The 17,882-nt window shown below is 39.1% G+C and overlaps 1 protein-coding gene across 1 annotated transcript in view; it reads right to left on the bottom strand.

Annotated features, from left to right (window-relative positions):
• Window positions 1–17,882, bottom strand: part of LOC145349123 (FRAS1-related extracellular matrix protein 2-like) — a 222,162-nt gene that overhangs the window by 193,306 nt on the left and 10,974 nt on the right. The window contains exon 2 of the mRNA XM_080197492.1: window positions 14,859–14,948. Coding sequence (XP_080053618.1) covers window positions 14,859–14,948 — 90 coding nt within the window. The remainder of the gene's footprint in view (window positions 1–14,858; window positions 14,949–17,882) is intronic.

Raw genomic sequence — 17,882 nt, 5'->3', positions numbered from 1 at the left:
TACAGTGGCTACAAGAATTTAAGGGGCGGGGCGGGGGGGAGGAGAGGAGAGAGAGAGAGAGACAGTGGAAGTTAGAAGGTGGCTTCTGAGGAAGATGCTCCTGCCCCAACATTTCCACCCAAAACCTAAGTCCAGTCATTTTCAGGCTTCCCCACATCTGGGAAATCTTCCTGTCATGCTGAAAATTGAGGCCAACTGGAAAATGGCCCTTAAGTGGTCAATAATTAGCCACTTAAAGGCTTTCATTTGGGCAAGGGTTGGCTTTGCCTATTTCCTGTTTGAAATCACTGAGGTCAGGGAAGCGGGAACCCAAAACTTGTTCTCTGTTTGATGTACCAATGCATACACTGATCTGTAGTATTTTTGATTTCAAATACTCTTTAATTGTTTTGAGAAATATATTTTCTTAACATTTAAAGCATTCATTCATTCTTTGTCCTTCACATCATCACCAACTCCAAATCCACACCAATTGATCATAAAAATTTTACATTTACATCAACTCACTATAAAACAATCTTTTAGACAAGAATCACAACATCAGAAAAAACATGCTGAAATCTGAAACAAGAACAGTAAATGCTGGAAAATTTCAACAAGTCTGACAGCATCCATGCAGACAGAGCAGAGCTAATGTTTCACGTCTGGTGACTCTTCATCAAAACCACGTCACGACATCAGTACTGATGATGACCAGAGAAACTATTCTAAATATGGGAACAATTGCTAACATCTTATCATGATACAATATGGTATGTGAAATATTACTCTGTATGAGTTTGTGCTGGGTCATTTGTCAAGAGCAAACCTACAACTGTCAAATTCTTACTAATCTTTCATTTCCAGTTCACGCTTTTGGAAAAAACAGACTGACCTGCAGCAGCTAGCTGCAGCTAGTTTCTACCATTCCATCACCTTGTGATACTCATACAGAACACAGTGGCCACATTTGCACTTCCAAGGCCTCTAGGCTCTGTGGTCTGTCAGAATCTTGCACCACTATGGTTCAAATGAGTAACAGGGAAGACAAATATCTGCCACTTAGATACCCTGTACCTCTAGGCACCTATGATCAAATATCTAAATTTCCTACAGTTTTAGCACCTCACAAGCTGATCTGTTATGAATCAGCTTTATCTATTCTAATGCAAAACTATTCAATATTTATTTAAATTCACTGAAAATCTAAGTCATAAGACTTTATAATATTGGAGCAGCACATCTGTTTTCTGATTGGAGGAGGGGTGGGTTGGACTGGGGGGAAATCCAGTTTAGAGGAGTCCTATGGTTCCCGTATGGGGCTTTGGAAAGCATCCTGTTCCACTTGGCCACCAAGACAGCAAATCATTATTTCTATAAACTTGCTTTTCTGAGTCTCTGCAGGATACTGTTTCTGGTATGTTTGACTTGGTAGGGAAGTTACCACCGCTCCTCTGCTCAGACTTGAGATTAAAATAACAAATCACAGCCCAAAAACATAATACTTGAAGCTAGCAGCGGGTGTCCTATCCACCTGCAAATTATCAGTGCAGTAGTTAAATCAGGTAAGAGAAGTACCTTGTTCCAGTTTAACAAACCCCCCCTCCCCACTCACCCTATCCTTGAATTCTGTCAGGCTGGCGAGTTAAAATTTGACCTCAAAAGGAATGAGTCAATGGTCAGTAACACTAACAATTTTTTTCCCAATTCAGTCTTGTGGAATGGTAACAAATTCTTGGGACTCGACTGTGGGATTGGGGTGCAATGAAAGGACTGAATTAGAGAACTTCCCAATCAAAACAGAGCTCTGAAAAGTTAGCTGTCTGTAGCCACTCATCCAACCTGTTTAGAAATGTTTAGAATGTGTTACTTGGAGAAGTCAACTTAAACATGCTTCAAAAGTTAATTAAATATATTTGTAACATATTGAGATAGGATTCCAAATTCAATCTGAACAGTTTGAGAAATATACAAAGAAACACAACTAAGTGGGAGATATAAAATATATTTTTCCAGCCTACGTCTTGTTTTCTTGGGTTCGAAAATATCTCACGTGGTACAGAAAATCCATAATATTTAAGGCCAGCTATTGAATGTATGAAAATACATTTAAGATTATGTATAATTTAGCCTGCCAGATTTGCCTGCCAGACCCACAAGGCAACTTTTAAGTAATCTTGGACAATTTCCAAACTAGGTTATAATTTTGAATTGTATACTTGCACAAGAAATATTACCTCAAGTATGGACATATACCTTATAGCAATGGAGGATTTTTAAAAATTCACTGGCACATATGCATTTGCATATTTAGATTTAAACTTATGAAAGTAGAAATTGGATAATCCATTCCATAGGGGCCAATCTTGGGCACAAATGTTCTATGTCCCAACGTGGTTGTAAAAGGAAAAGATCATTTTTCAGGCTTACCTGGCAGACACCTAAAGCAGGTATTAGGCTCCTCTTTTGCCTATAAAGAGGAGCAAATGCTGTTATTGGTCACTGAAGAAATTGAATTGTGATTTGCAGTGCAGGCAGCAAACAAGCTTGGTCCAGGATTCTATCACAGTCATTATGACTTAACCAATGAATGCCTACAAATGAATATGTGCTGACAAAACATCATTTAAAAAAATACAATAATGCCATAACATCCATAGAACTCACAAATGGTCTACTCCCAGGTGGCATGTCACACCCACCACAGGTCTTAACTAAGGAGTGCAGGTGACAAAGTCAGCATCTGAAAAGGGTGAGTTAATTATTACAGCTCAGCAAATGATGTAAATGCGAACCAAGAACAACCTCCAGGCCTGACACACATTGATCAAGATGTATCGTGACCAATTTTTACCCCAGGGCTCTTTGCCTACTGGGCATCCATCCACCTCTGAACTCCTCCTGCCAGCCTCATAATTGACTACTTATGGGCCTCAATTTGAATGAAGGTGGGGCACTCCATATTGTGGACAGGTCAGTGGGAAGGCCATCCAGGAAAATTTTTGGAGGCCCCTTCTTGCAAGTCAGCTGGCAGGGGATTTCAAATTTCTGCCCTTTGATTCGGCAACTTTTTGTAAATCTCATTTGCAGAAACCTTGCTACAAGTTGCCATAAGGAAGTGAAAACATGCATAATATTTCTTGTCCTGATGAAGTGAGCTTTTGCAAATCCATTAAGAACTGAAATTAAATTAAACTCAACAAATACAAACATCTTCCATCTCAGCTCTGTAAGGAAAGCTTTTGAAGAAATATGACTGTTTTAATTTGATTATGGATGCAGCCATATGTCAAATAGTTGGAACAAGCAAAAACTGGGGTTCATAGATTTTCATTCACACGCAATCACATTAGGGAACACAACATCCTTTCTTTTTATCATAATGGCTTATTAATTTTGATCAAAGCAAAGCTAATGCTCATTTAGAAAGGTGACGAAAGCCTCATGGAGCTTAGAGACACTGGGCTTTGACATTTACTTTCCAACCCCTTCAATTGAAACCAAAGATTAAATAACATAGGTGTAAGACTAGGACGTCAGACCATGCAACTTTAACAAAATCAATCATAATTGAGGTTGATAGTTATAGATTCAAGAGATTGTTCTTTATGACAGTTCAAAACAAGTGACTTTTTAATTAATATTTTTTCATTTGCATTTGATATTGTGCACTTCTAATTCATTAATAATTCTTGTCAGCAATAATCAGCATTACACACTAGGGGGTAAGTTGCCCAACACTATCATAGTGCCAGAGATTAGAATTTGCCAGGTCAGACCTGTGATAGCTGTTTTTCTTTCTAGCTGATGATCCCAGAGTTGAGACTTTGAAATGACCTGCATGAAGCAAACCATCTTTATGGAGCAAAATGCAGTTAATAAAACTTGCTCCGATGGAATTATGTACTTTGATTAGTATTGCATGAGTTAAAACATATAAACTTACCACATCAGTTATAAACTAATTGTTGAGAGCAAAAAAACATGATGAGCTGGTTAATGTCAGCCATGCTAACAATGTGGGTACAGGATTGAGGACAGGTTACTCAGGTTCTAACTCCCCATCATTGTTCGTTATTCTCTACAAATGATCGTGTCTAGGAAAGTATGTATCTGAGTATCAAGAGAACATGGTTTTTGGTTTGACTACAATGGTCCATCCACAATTTAAGTACCTGCTATTCTACTTGCACCTAGGGATTGACAATTACAATACCTCATTGGCATACTTGAAGGTGGGTGTGCTCATAAATTAAAGCCCACTCCTGAACTGTCCTCCATATTAAGAGGGGTGGGGGAGTGCATTGTCTGCCTGTGACCAAAAGGTCAGTTGGCTCTTCGTCATCCTGAAATCTTGGGAGATATTACATTGGGGGTAGCTTTAATTATTGAGAGCTGGACTTTCACTCCAGTTGGGAGGAAGTCCTGCCCTAGCGAGCTGTTTGTCAATCTGAATGACCAACTCCGAAGTCCCAGCAATGCCAGAAGATAGCAGTGGCCATTGCTGGGACTACGACCAGTCTCCACAAAGAAGTGATAGTACATAAGGGATGTAAAGCAAGTCTGAGGATTTGGGATTTTGTTGCAGTACTGCAACACGCCAGTGAGGGAAGGAAGTGGGATGGGGGTCATATTAGAGAGCTTGGGGGAAGGCATAAAGTGAGGCTGTTATTGTGTGTTCTTTCATGCCCTTGTAAAAGTGCCCGGCAGAGCAAGTGTCAATGTGGGACTGGAGAATGTTACCACCCACGGTTCATACAGTCACATGGTAACAAACTGTGAGAACAGTCCAGAAGGAACCAACCTGCATGGCGCAGCACTCTGCACAGCAGTTACTAGGATTTATTGAGAATGTGGGCAATGTTGATTAGGCCAGCCTTTGTTGGCCATTCCTTGAGAAAGTAGTGGTGAACTGTCTTCTTGAACTGCTGTTGTCCATCAGGTGTAAGAATACCCAGTGTTGTTAGCAAGTGAATTCCAGGTTGTTAAACCTGAGACAGTGAAAGAATGGCAAATTGTTTGAAGTCAGGATTGTGTGCGTCTTAGAGTGGAACTTGTAGGTGGTGGTGTTCCCATGCATCTATTGGCCTTGTCCTTCTAGGTAGTAGAGATCCTGGATTTGGAACGTGCTGTCAAAGGAGGCTTGGCGAGTTGCTGCAGTGTATCGTGTATTTAGTACACACTTGCCACTTTCAGCAGCAGAAGGAGTGAACATTTAAAGTAGTGGATGGATGCTGATCAGATCCCTGTGGCTCTGGCTGGTTGATTTGAATGGTTTTGAGCTGTACTCATCTAGGCAAGTGAGGAGTATTCCATCACATTTCTCACTTTTGCCTTGTAGATCATGCAAAGCTTTGGATACTCAGGAGGTGTTTTACTCATTTCAAGACTCCCAGACTCCGACCACTCTTGTAGTTGTAAAGCTGGTCCAATTAGATTTCTGGTCAATTGTGAACCTAAGATGTTGATGATGGTGATTCAGTGATGGAAAATCCATTGAATGTCAAGGGGTGATTCCATTCATTCTGGTGGACATGGCACTTGTGTGGCACAAATATTACTTGCCACTTACCAGGTCAAACCCTTATGTTGTCCAGGTCTTACTGCATGCCTGCACAAAATGCTTCAGTATCAGAGGTGTTGCAAATAGTACTGAACACATTAATAGCAATGAACAAATCATTGAAGGAGCAACTGAAGATGGTTGGCCCAAGAACACTACCCCAAGTATCTCTTGCAGTGATGTCCTTGGGCTGAGATGTTTAGCCTCTAATAACCACAATTTTGTGCTGGTATGGACTGCAACCAGTGGAGAGTTCTCCAACCGATTCCCACTGACTTTCATTTTGCCAGGCCTTCTTGATGCCACATTCGGTCAAATACTGCTGATGTCAAGGGCAGTTGCTCTCACACCTCTGGAATTCAGCTGTTCTGCCCATGCTTGCAACAAGGAGTTAGGAGTTGAGTGGCTTTGGCAGGACCCAAACTGAGCAGATTGTTACTCAGTAAGTGCTACTTAGTCAATGACATCTTCTATTATTTTGCTGAAGATTGTGAATAGCTACAAGTGGTGTTCTACATTTTTGGATAGGACATATCTGAGCAATTTTGCACACTGCTGAGTCACAACAGAGTCAAAACCAAGAGCAGAAGTCCTGCAGCAATCCGGAAAGAGCAGGATTAAGAAAATTCCAGCTGTCTAGGCCTCCACATTAAATACTATCTTAATGTCCAAGATCAATTTCACCCCCAAGTCTTCCAAAAGTCTTGGCAGGTCTGTACATGCCACATGAAGAAGTATTATGAGCATCATTATGATTAATAAATCATACCATTTACTTTACAGTAAAAATTTATCTCAAGTTAACAAAAAATTGCCAGGAGAAAAGTGGAAACATAACTTTTTTTTGCCTACAGTAATCCCACTTTTTTTTTGTTATTTGGCCTTGTGTGACATCAAGGTAAAATACAAGTTTAAGAAAGAATGGAAAGCTTTTGATCCTTTGCATAAAATGTTGCAGCTGTACATCTTATATAATTATTGGGAGCTACTTCTATATGAATCATTCAAAAAGTGTCTGATATCAGACTAATTACAGAAACTCAACATGTCATAATTATCTTTTCATTCTTGTGTTTGACAAGCTTTATCATGCCATTTTTACATGTAATAGCTACCAAACAAGAGATTATGTTATAATAAAAAAATTACCAGATTTTTATCTCCCAGTTCCTTCAGTTCATGGCTTATGGTTTTCTGCTGCCTGAAATCCTTGCCTACCACCCAGCCTCGTTTCTCACCATGTTCAGACAAGGAGACTAACAAAGATAAGACCCCAATTAAAAATTCTGGATCCTCACACTGTGAAGGGCTGAATGATTTCCTGTCTGTATTTGCCACTGTCTGCATGACTATTGCCTGAAGTTAAAATATGGACACTGGTCTTTCCAGTATTGTCGACTCAATTACATTTGTACATTGTAATATGACAGGTATTAAAGGCATTATTTTGTCATTTAATTTAAAACTTACACAGAAAGGGGCTAGAATGCATTCTTTGCAGAATACCAAGGAGCTGGATGATACAGCATATTACTTTAACTTGAACAACACTCTTCCAATTGACTCTTACTATATGCTTAACATAGCTTATAACTGAGCTTTTCAACTGCAGCTTAATCTTCCTGGAGTCAACTTCTTTGTGCAAGTCGCTAACTTGGGATGCAAAACTGAATTATGTCAACCATTCCCATGTGATAATGCAGGCAAAATATTTCCACAGGGAATGAGAGAAACTCAGAGTGCAACAATATCCACTCTGATATGCCACCCAGGGCTGGTTAAACATTTTCTACCAGCTGCCCGAGGGCAAACTGCCTACTTGCTTCCTCAGGTAAGTCACACTGCTGAGAACAGAATGGGAACTTGGGCATAAAGAAAATATTTCTGAAGAAAGTAGATTAGATATCTGTGGTGTTCTCCCTCCACCCAAAAAACAATTATCCTCAGTAGGATTATCCATCAATTAAAAATAAGAAAGCCACTAATAAAACACTACAAACAGGAATTATAAACCATAAACAGAAAATGCTAGAAGTACACAATATGATAACAAGCATCTGTGGAGAGAACAGTCAGTTTTTTTTAAAATATAGCTGTTTTGCATTTGAAAATTAAAAAATACAGATTAAATGTTCAAAAATGTTTGTGGACTTCATTTGCTATAAAAATGACCAATGCAGCCATGTAAATAGACAATAGTTTTAAAGAGAAAAATTGAATCATATTGTCCATGCAGAAGGTTGTCCCCTCACCTCTCAGAAACTTATGTTTAGCTTAAATACTAGAGCTTTAATGCTGCTACAAGGTGAAAAACACAAGGTCCTGGGCTACATTGTGATGCACCGAAGGATCAGTGTATTTTTATACTGAATGATCAGTGCATTTTTAGTGCATTTAACCATTGTTCCAAGTTGAATGCAACTCCTTCTTACTCTTGTAGCTCCGAAGGAAATGATACATCTGGGAGTACAAGTACACGTACCAACAAAAACATCCATTTGTCATTGGGAAGATATGTTTCAAGTTCAGTTGAGAAACAAAAATAACAGCATATGCAATAATTCCAATATTTAAGAGCAGGAATTCCACCTGTTTAGTGAGCTTCATTAGATCACTTAGTTCAATGTATTCAGATTTGATTTGACTGCTCTCTCTGTTCTCAGCAGCTTTCTAGCTTAGTGCTTCTTTGGAAAGTTGCCAAATATTTTGAAGTCAGTCCAAAATTTGTGTCTCAAATATGTTTTAAATATTGAACACTAAAGCCAGAATTTTACCATCCCACCTGCTACAGGAATCAGAGTGGGCAAGGGGCAGACAATGGAAAGGTCCATTGACTTAGGGCAGGATCCTATGGTTTCAAGTCAAGTGAGGCTGTAAAATCCTGCCCTACAAGTTTCTGTGTCTAAGGAACAGTCTTAATTAATGTTTTTACCTAAAACATATCATAGGATTTCTTACAGATATTTCTTTTGTATGCCTCACAAAACTGTGCAAGCCCATGGTCTTAACAAGCTCTCCCAGCTGTGCTTTCAATGACTGAGACAACTTGAGCTTAGCCTGAAACCACAGACACCTTATGTATGTATAAATTCAGTGATTTAATGCATGAGAATAATCTTAAAAATGATCTGAATATAAAAAATTTGAAATTGTGCATATTCTTATCAGATGTTCCCCTTCCCTTCACCTCCCCACACGTCCACTGGCATTTGAATGGCTGGGGACAGGGGGTGAGGGAGAGGGGTTGACAAAAAGATCCTCTTTGTAAAATGTGAACATTTGTCCCCATTAAAAATGTGGAGTGTCTAATTTTAAATATTTTTAAAACTGCGTAGTCAACTTTTCATCCAGCTGGGCACAGGAAATGCCGACCCCTAAGCCTGCCAAAATGTTTCACCCAATGCTTTTTTTGGGAACTATTTCAAAATGGTAACAATAATTTCAAATTGAATGGGAAATCAGATACAAAAGCCACTAGCTGTATCAAATGCTGAAGGCATGAAGCTCATCACATATGTGTATAACTGACCTAGTTGGTAATCCACCTTATTTGGAAAAAGACTCTGGACTTCCAGCAGCTCACATGGTGAGACAGCTTACTGAGAATTATCTGCTTACATGACCACCACTTAACTAAAAGCATCAACTCACCTCAGAAACCACAGGCCTATCATGAAAAACAGACCGAGACAATTCTACTTTGTATTTTTTTTCTTCAACTGTATCTAATCTTTGTGAATGTTCAAGAGAGTGCAACATCACATTTTTAAACTCAAGAACAAATGTGGGATAAGAATAACATTTTTAAAAATTCACAGCAAAGCTTGCTGCTGGAATTATTTAAATTGGGAGGATCACTCTAAGGGTAAGAAAGTACACATACAAAATATATTGATTACAAACAACAATAAAACATACATAGTTTTGTCCGTGACAAGTAAGTAATATTCTTACACAACAGTTAATTTCCTTTTCCTGCCAGAATGTTTGCAGGAATCACCTGGAATTGCTATTTTTGCTTGAAGGCAGTGGGTCCCCCTTTCTGAACAAATTCAAAATGCCTTGATCGTAACTTGAGTAAATTCTTAAATTCAAAAAAGCTGCCGATCTAACAGTATTTCAAAAATACCAAAATATATTTTTGTCTGAATTGAGTACTGAACTTTTCACCCAGACATCTGGCTGATAAATTGACCAATTATTACAACTCAAAGCAAATTAAGTTGGGATTTATCAAACAAAATGTACTTTGACAGAATTATAGAAACAAATTCTGAGCTAAATTTTAAGAGGACTATTTATTTCTCACAACAAACCCTTCCTCTAAAAAAATGCAAACATTTGCTTCACCCCTCCAGTTCACAGCACTTTCCCCTCCTTTCTGGACCTTTTCAATACTGGTTTAAGATGCAACTTGTACTGGACACTTTTTTACTTCGTCAATATGCTGTTTGGAAGCTAGCAATTCCCAAGCTACTGAAAGTCCAAAATTTATTTGAAATCCACAGTAAATAATTTATTCCCTGAGTTTCAACAGTGTCGAGTTGGATAGAACCAGTAGTGAAAAGGATTGACAACAATTTTCTGTCATTACCCCATTGGAGCAAATGACCCATAGCATTTTAACAAACCGCTTTGTACCCACAAGCAATTATACGTATATGGGTTTGTATGCATTGTGTACAACTGAGTACAGCCTCAAATGAGGACAATAATCTGCAAACAATAATTCAAGGTAAATATTTGCACACATCAAGTTGAAAGATGCTGGTGTTGCAAAACTGATCTTTTCTGGATATGATGAGTGACACAAATTATCAGCAGCCTTCCTGTTTTGACAAGTGTTGAAGCAGCCATTAAACCTGTGAACCTCTGAGATGTTACGAGTGAGATTTATGGTCAGCCAGAGTGAGACAAATTGCTGACTCATTTGTACATATGGAGCCGTGTTTATTTTTGAGTAGAATATGTCAAGTAGGTAACATCTACTTGTAAATCAGCATGAATGAATCTTCCACCAAATGAATCTGGTGGGAGTCTGATGAACAGGTCACTCTTTTATACATGTGTGACTGAAAAAACAGACTTTGTAACTGACAGTTTGTTATTCAAAATGCAATGGGATCTGGATGCAAATACAATGCTTTAAATAGCAAAATAATAGGGCAAAAAATAATTGAGGAGGTAAGATTGTTTATAATTGGTTATGGGAAGTAAAATTAAATTGAACAGAATTATATCAATACAATATTGGAATAGAAGAAAAAGAGAGAATGGAGAAAAAGATGAGATCGAATAGATACAAATAAACGAGGCGATTCTCCCACCGCGACCTGCAAATTTTCTGGTGGATCCAGTTGGGAGAGTCGCGTGTTGGCCACTTCGCGGAATTCATGCATGTGTTCCCAATGCATGCATGTCTCCCAGAACCAGGGGACAGGCGCAGTTGGGACCACACTGAACACAGGTGGGAAGAAAGGTAAGAGATTTTAATCTGTTTTAAATATATTTGAAATGTAGTTTAAATGTATTATCGAGCCTGGCACGGAACTTGCCGGACCCAATAGCATTTCCCACCCCATCAGGAGTGCTTCGCTCTGGTGGAGTTTACAGTAACTCTCCACATTCGGGGAACTAGCAGGAGATCCTGCTGGAGTGAAAGGGGAGGAGGCAATCTACACCCCCTGGGGGTCAGGCAGCGGGGGTGCTCCCTGGGCATGTGCACTCTGGCAGTGCCCAAGGGGCAAAGTGCCCATGCTGGGTAGTACCACGGGGGCAGGGCCTAGGGGTGATGGGGACAGGTCTGGGCTGCAGGAAGACCAGGATGTAGGCAGGCCAGGGAAGGTGGGGGGGGGTTTGCTGTTGGGGCTGGCCAGGAATCGTTGCGGGGGCCGCGACTGGGCCGTAGGGGGATGGCTGGAGGGGCAGCACTGCGGTGGTCCAGGGCTGGCTACCAATCAAGCTGACCAGCAAACAGAGAGACTGAGAGATAGGGGCTATTGCGCAGAGTTCCAGACTGCGGTGTGAATAGGCTCCACTCCCCTGGGTTTTTAATAATATTCATTAATGATATTCATTAATAATATCCCCAATCATGACCTCTGCATTGCAGAGTGGGGAGATTCAGGTCTGAAGTTGCACTAAAAATACAGTCATGGTCTAGATCAGTTTTCCCACTCTTCAGCACTTTTGTGATAATCACCCCCTTTATTTAGAAGTATTGTTTTTATCACCAGATTTTGAATATTTTGCCAATGGACCACCCAAATCTAGATATAGATTTCTCACTGTTTACTGCAGTACTTCAGCCAAAGTGAGAACAAAGCTCCAAAGTTTTTTTTGCCTCTGTCCTTCTTCACATATTCAAAAACATTTGTAAAACCTATGTTTTCAATCAATGTTTCAGTCACATTCCTTATCTCTACTGCCTACCCCTGTAGCTCGCCATCAAATTTCAAACTTGGCATCATACAGAGGCAATGGTGGAAAACAATCTCAAAATCAAAATCATCATTTCTCAGCTAAGCCAATACATCAAACAGTTCACAACTGCTGTGATCTACCTTGTAGAATGTGGCATCCATGCTCCAAATTGTTCTAGCCTTCTTAATACTCTTAAATTCTTTCATGAATAATTACTCTTTATTTATTGTTTTCTCTATTCTTTCATGGGACATGGGTGTCAGTGACAAGGCCATATACGTTACCCATCCCTAATTGCTCTTGAATTGAGTAGCTTGCTCAGCTATTTCAGAGGATAGTTAAGAGTCAACCACATTTGTTACTGTCACAGAATCATGTTGGCCAGATCAGGTAAGGATGGTCAATTTCTTTCCTTGAAAGAACATTTATGAGCCAGATGGGTTTTGCAACAATTAATGCAACTGTCATGGTCACCATTGATGAGACTTACTGCAAATTTGTTAATTGAGTTTAAATTGCAACAGCCACCATGGTGGGATTTGAACTTGTGCACCTCAGAGCATCAGCCTGAATCTCTGGACTATTTGTCCATTGACATTATCACTGTGCCACTTGTTTCCTCTGTTGTCTCTAATTACCCAGCTGATGGCTGGCAGAATGCAGTTGCAATGGAGTTGTAGATTAAACAAGAATAATCTTTGATTTAGTATACAAAAGAGACTGCATTTAAACATATAGGGGAAAAACTAAATTTACTAAGTGCCACTTCAAGCGATATTGTGGAAAACAAGATCCAGAGACAGGCGACTGAAAGCCAGAAAAGGTGATGAGGCTGAAAATGGTTGAACAATTAAAATCGATCAAGATCAGGGATAGAGTTCAAAGTAAAAATGAGGATTTTAACTCCAATGTTTGGACACTTCCAAAATTTGTTTCAGCTGTTTAATTCAGAAAATATTACAGGATAAAATTCCAAAAGGTGTGAAATGCCATAGGATACAGGAACATACACATTTTTAACGTTCGTCTGAAACTTTTCTTTTCACTACTTCAGCAACAACAGTCAATCAAGGAGCACAGGCGGAGCACTAGAGTATAGTATTGAGATCAGCCATGATCATGTTGAAAAGGAGAGCTGGTTCAAAGGGCTGAAGGCCTATTCCTGCACCTATTTTCTGTTTCTGCTTGAAAATAAGATTTTTGTCTCCATTAAGAAAGTAGAAACAGCAATTTCAGATGAATCTGAGTGCTATGCATCCCTTAAAATAGCTTCATAGATATTGTGAATTCAGTTGTTAGATGCCTGGTAATGCCTAATACTGACTTTAATTGATTTTCATTTAAAATCATCAAGGCTTCACTGAAAAAAAATAATTTTCAAGTAATTAAAAAGGGTCAAAACATCAACTGATTTCTGAATGAGAAGCAACTTATAATACTGGAAATCACTAAGACAAAATTCCAAATACAGAAAAGTTCAGTGATCTTCAATTATTTGAAATGATCATAGCCTGTGCTTTAAGGAAGTACTAAATGATGACAACTTACATTAACAAAGTGCCCTTTATGACCTCAAATCATCCCAAAGCACTCTACAGCCAATGAATTACTCTTCAAGTGTAGATACTATTGCAATGCAAAGATTTGGAACAGCACTGTGGCTACAAAGCTCCCACTGGGAGCATATGAACAAATCAGTTTGAACTCCTGACATTTAGCAATCATCTACCTGTACCACAGCAGATTTAAGGACTTTGCTAATTAAAAATATCAATGGCACGCATTGAAGTATAGTCATATTGGGATTTTTCTCATACATAATTACAAAGGAAGAATGGGAGAGTAATTCAGTCACTACTCTCAACAGAGATTCCTATTCTGAACCATTCATCTCTCGGTCCCATTTTCAATTCGTGGGGAGGTGGCATAGTTGTACTGTCACAGGACTACCAATCCAGAGACTCGGGGTAATGCTCTGGGGACCCAAGCTCGAAGCTCACCAAGGCAGATAGCGGATTCAATACAAATCTGTATTTAAAGGCTACTTGTTGTAAAAGCCCATTTGGTTCACTAATGGCCTTTAGGAAAGGAAACCTGCCCAGTCTGGTCGATGTGTGATGCTCGAAGGAGCAGAAGTAAGCCACTCAGCCCCTGAAGTCTACTCCGCCACTCAACGAGATCATGACTGATCTGATGTGATCCTTCTCAACTCCACATTCCCATCTTATCCCTATAACCTTTGATTTCTTTACTGACTAAAAACCTGTCTATCACAGTCTTGAACATACTTAACAATTCAACTTCTACAGCCTCTGTAGTAAAGACTCCTGCAGATCCACTGCCCTCAGAGAGAAGAAATACCTCCTCATTTCGGTCTTAAATGGGCAATCCTTTAGTCTGGTTCTAAACTGCCTCACGTGGGGGAGAATATATTATGCTAGTCGACTTCTGAAACCAAAAGATGAGAAATGTATGTTATGAAAGTCTTATCTGAAGAAAAAGCAGGGGGCTGGGGGGAATTATGTAATTACAAATGGCACAGGAAAAGTTAAAAGTATTTATTTCAGCTGTCGCGTTTCTTCAATTTTTTAGTCAGTGCATGTAAGATTTTAAAGATGTTTACATTTCTGTCTGCATACAAATATTAGGGAACAAATATGAAGAAAAATCTTCTAAAAATGCATCACCTAAGTAAATACTCTGGAATGTTTAGCCTGAAAACACTGTTGGAAATTTGAGCACGAAGCACTGTGAGAAATAACACCTTGACTTCCGCCAGAAAACACTTGTAATAATTAAAGTGGGAAGGAACATCTGGCAGCTGAAACATACGAGAGAAAGAACAATACATTTAAACATCCTGGTTTTACATGCATCACATGGAATCACTTACCACGGTCTTCAACAGAGAAGTGGAAAACATCACTTGTTGCATTGTTCCCTTCCTTCAACACATAGCAGATCTTCATGTCATCAACTTCCCCTGGAATACCAACATTTAATATTTTATAGAAGACGCATTAGGATCCGTTTCTCACATTGCTTTTGTTACTTACTTTGTTTCCTTCAGTGACCAATGAACTCCGTTTTGAGAATAGTTATTTCAGGACAATGCGGCATATAGACAGTTGGAATGAGGAGGGACACAATAACGGTGCTGCTTAGGAACCCTAATGTAATTTTGAATAAATGTTCTGGAATTGTGAAATATGCCACAACAGAAGACACTAACTGGAAACTAGGAACTGCAAAAGGGCAGGTGGGAAAGGAAGCTGAAAAAAACCAGAAGGCACCTAACCCAGGGTCACACTTGTGTGTTGTGTGCTCCTTAGTAGCTGCTTAAGAACACATCAGGAAATATTTTAAGTTAAAATAAAACAAAAGAATCTTTTGAATCCAACATTATGCATTGGCTTTGCAAAATGGATATTTCATCACCCTTTCTTCAGGAAAGGAATACATTCTTTACCAGCAACAAGCCAACAACAATGCAACCAACTTCCATTGGGTAAGCACTTATTGCTTATTAATGATAGTCGGAATTGCCAGCTTATTATCTGGCATATTTGCTAGTAACGTGTTACAAAATACAACGACATGGTAAGTAAACACTTGGTTAGATTAAGATTTTGACCTGTCTAGCTGTAGCTATTCAAGTCATTTTGAATCTGTATTGTAATATTCCAAGCATACACTTGGATTCATGGAATGATTTTGCAGAGTCCATCATCTACGAGGCCTAGAAAGTTTAACAGATTTCATTTAACAGGTTTGATGTTCAACCTATCCAACCAATGCAGATAATCAATCAAAGCTTAAGGAGCATTCATCAACAAAAAAAATACTGAAATCACTCAGCAGGTCACAACTACTGTGGTGAAAAGAGGGACATTAATATTTTAGGTGCAAACTTTTGACAGCAGCCTCCAGATACACCCAGCAGCAAATTATTGATGGATATCTCACTTAAATGACAACTCTATGTAAAGTAACTAGCGGATCAGGCAACATGTACCGCAATTGTTCAGAACATGTTGGACTGCCAGGTACTGACAAAGATATGGAAAAATCAAGAATTCGGGGTAATGCTCAGTCGTTTCATGTGGGCTGTGTGCAGGCCCAAAAGAAGTTGGACAACAATCACTACATCTTCTTGTATTGAAGGTTCATTATTATTTGATAAACCGCAGACCCTCATTACTTATCTTAAAGAAACAGGGACCTTGGTACTTTTGGGACTCTGAAATGACTGAGGTCTAGGAAAGTTCGGTTAACATAGCAGCCCTTAGAATCAAAGAGTCCCTACAGTGCAGAAGGAGGCCATTTGGCCCATCAAGCCTGCACTGACAACAATCCCATCTAGGTCCTATCACAGTAACCCCACTAATCCCTCTAACCTATGCATCCTGGGAAACAAAGGGGCAATTTATCTTGTCTAATCAACTTAACCTGCACATCTTTGGGCATCTTAGCTTAAAGGTGAGAATTTATTTTCATACTTAACTTGGAGAAAAGCAGAAGTAACCTACCTTAGCACAGGCCTATCATTGATAGAAATTATCTGATTGTTGGATGACCAGATCTGATGATCATCACTACTGTCCCTCACCTGGCCGACAACTTGTGTATAAGTCTACAGCTGTGTTTAGAGCCAGAGTATACAGAAGAAAGCAATTTAATCAAATCAAGTCTTGCCAGTGCTTTGTTAAAGCAATCCAAAACTAATCTCATTATCCCACTTCTCCTTCATAGCCCCTTTCTGCTTCAGGTATTTATTCATAGAATCCCTACTGTGCAGAAGGAAGCCATTTGGCTCACTGCACCTACACCAACAACAATCCCCATCCAGCCCATATCCCCATTACCCCATGTATTTACCCTGCTAGTCCCCCTGATGCTAAGGGTCAATTTAGCATGGCAAATCCTAATCCACACATTTTAGTTTTTGTTTCAACCACTTCCTGTGGCAAAATATTCAAGTAACTCTCTGTACAAGGAAAAGTCTCCTAGATTCTCTCTTAACTCTTAGAGAATAATTTAAATTGATGAACTTTCACTCCCCCAATCAGAAACAATAATCTTTCCCAATACATTCCAATTTCCTAATTTTAAAAGCCTTTATTAGATCTCGTCTTAATCTTTATTGATCCAGAAGAAATAATTGAAGTATTTCCTCATAATTACTGTTCCTACCTCAGGCATCATCCCCATGAATCTGTCCTGTTCACACCCTATGGTTTTAGAGTCTTGTTGACAATGGACCACCCAGAATTGACACAGTAACCCATGACCTAACATTAGAAGAATACATTCTACACAGCAGTCCCACACTCGCCATTTTTAGAGCCTGAGACTGTTATACTGAATTCTAAGTGTTCTGTATTCACATCAGTAGAAATGCAAGTTGAGGATGTCCAAGATTATTTCACAGAAGACCTATTTAGCCAAAAGAGACGTAAAACTTCATCAATCAATAGTGCCAGATTTCATCCTAGGTCTCAAAAGTAGATGGATGGTGTATTAATGTTCAGCACTGTCCAGTTTCTCCAAACATAAAATTATAAAGGGCACTTGTTGCATGCAATGTTAAATATATATTTATATTCAAATATATATTTATTTGACACTGCTTTTAGCTGAACTCATTTCAAAGTGCAACATATTTTAAAAGTCATTACACAAGGTCATCTCTATTAAAAAGGTAGGGGAATCTAAAACTAGAGGGTGTAGGTTTAAGGTAAGAGGGGAGAGATACAAAAGTTTCCATCGGGGCAATTTTTTCACACAGAGTGTGGTGAGTGTCTGGAACATGCTGCCAGGAGTAGTAGTAGAGGCAGGTACAATTTTACCTTTTAAAAAGCATTTAGATAGTTACATGGGTACAATGGGTATAGAGGAATATGGGCCAAATGCAGGC

This window comes from Carcharhinus amblyrhynchos, chromosome 10 (genome assembly GCF_965287045.1).
Source record: "Carcharhinus amblyrhynchos chromosome 10, sCarAmb.v2.hapA, whole genome shotgun sequence".
In the NCBI taxonomy this organism is placed as follows: Eukaryota; Metazoa; Chordata; class Chondrichthyes; order Carcharhiniformes; family Carcharhinidae; genus Carcharhinus; species Carcharhinus amblyrhynchos.
This window is presented reverse-complemented; position numbering and strand designations above follow the sequence as displayed.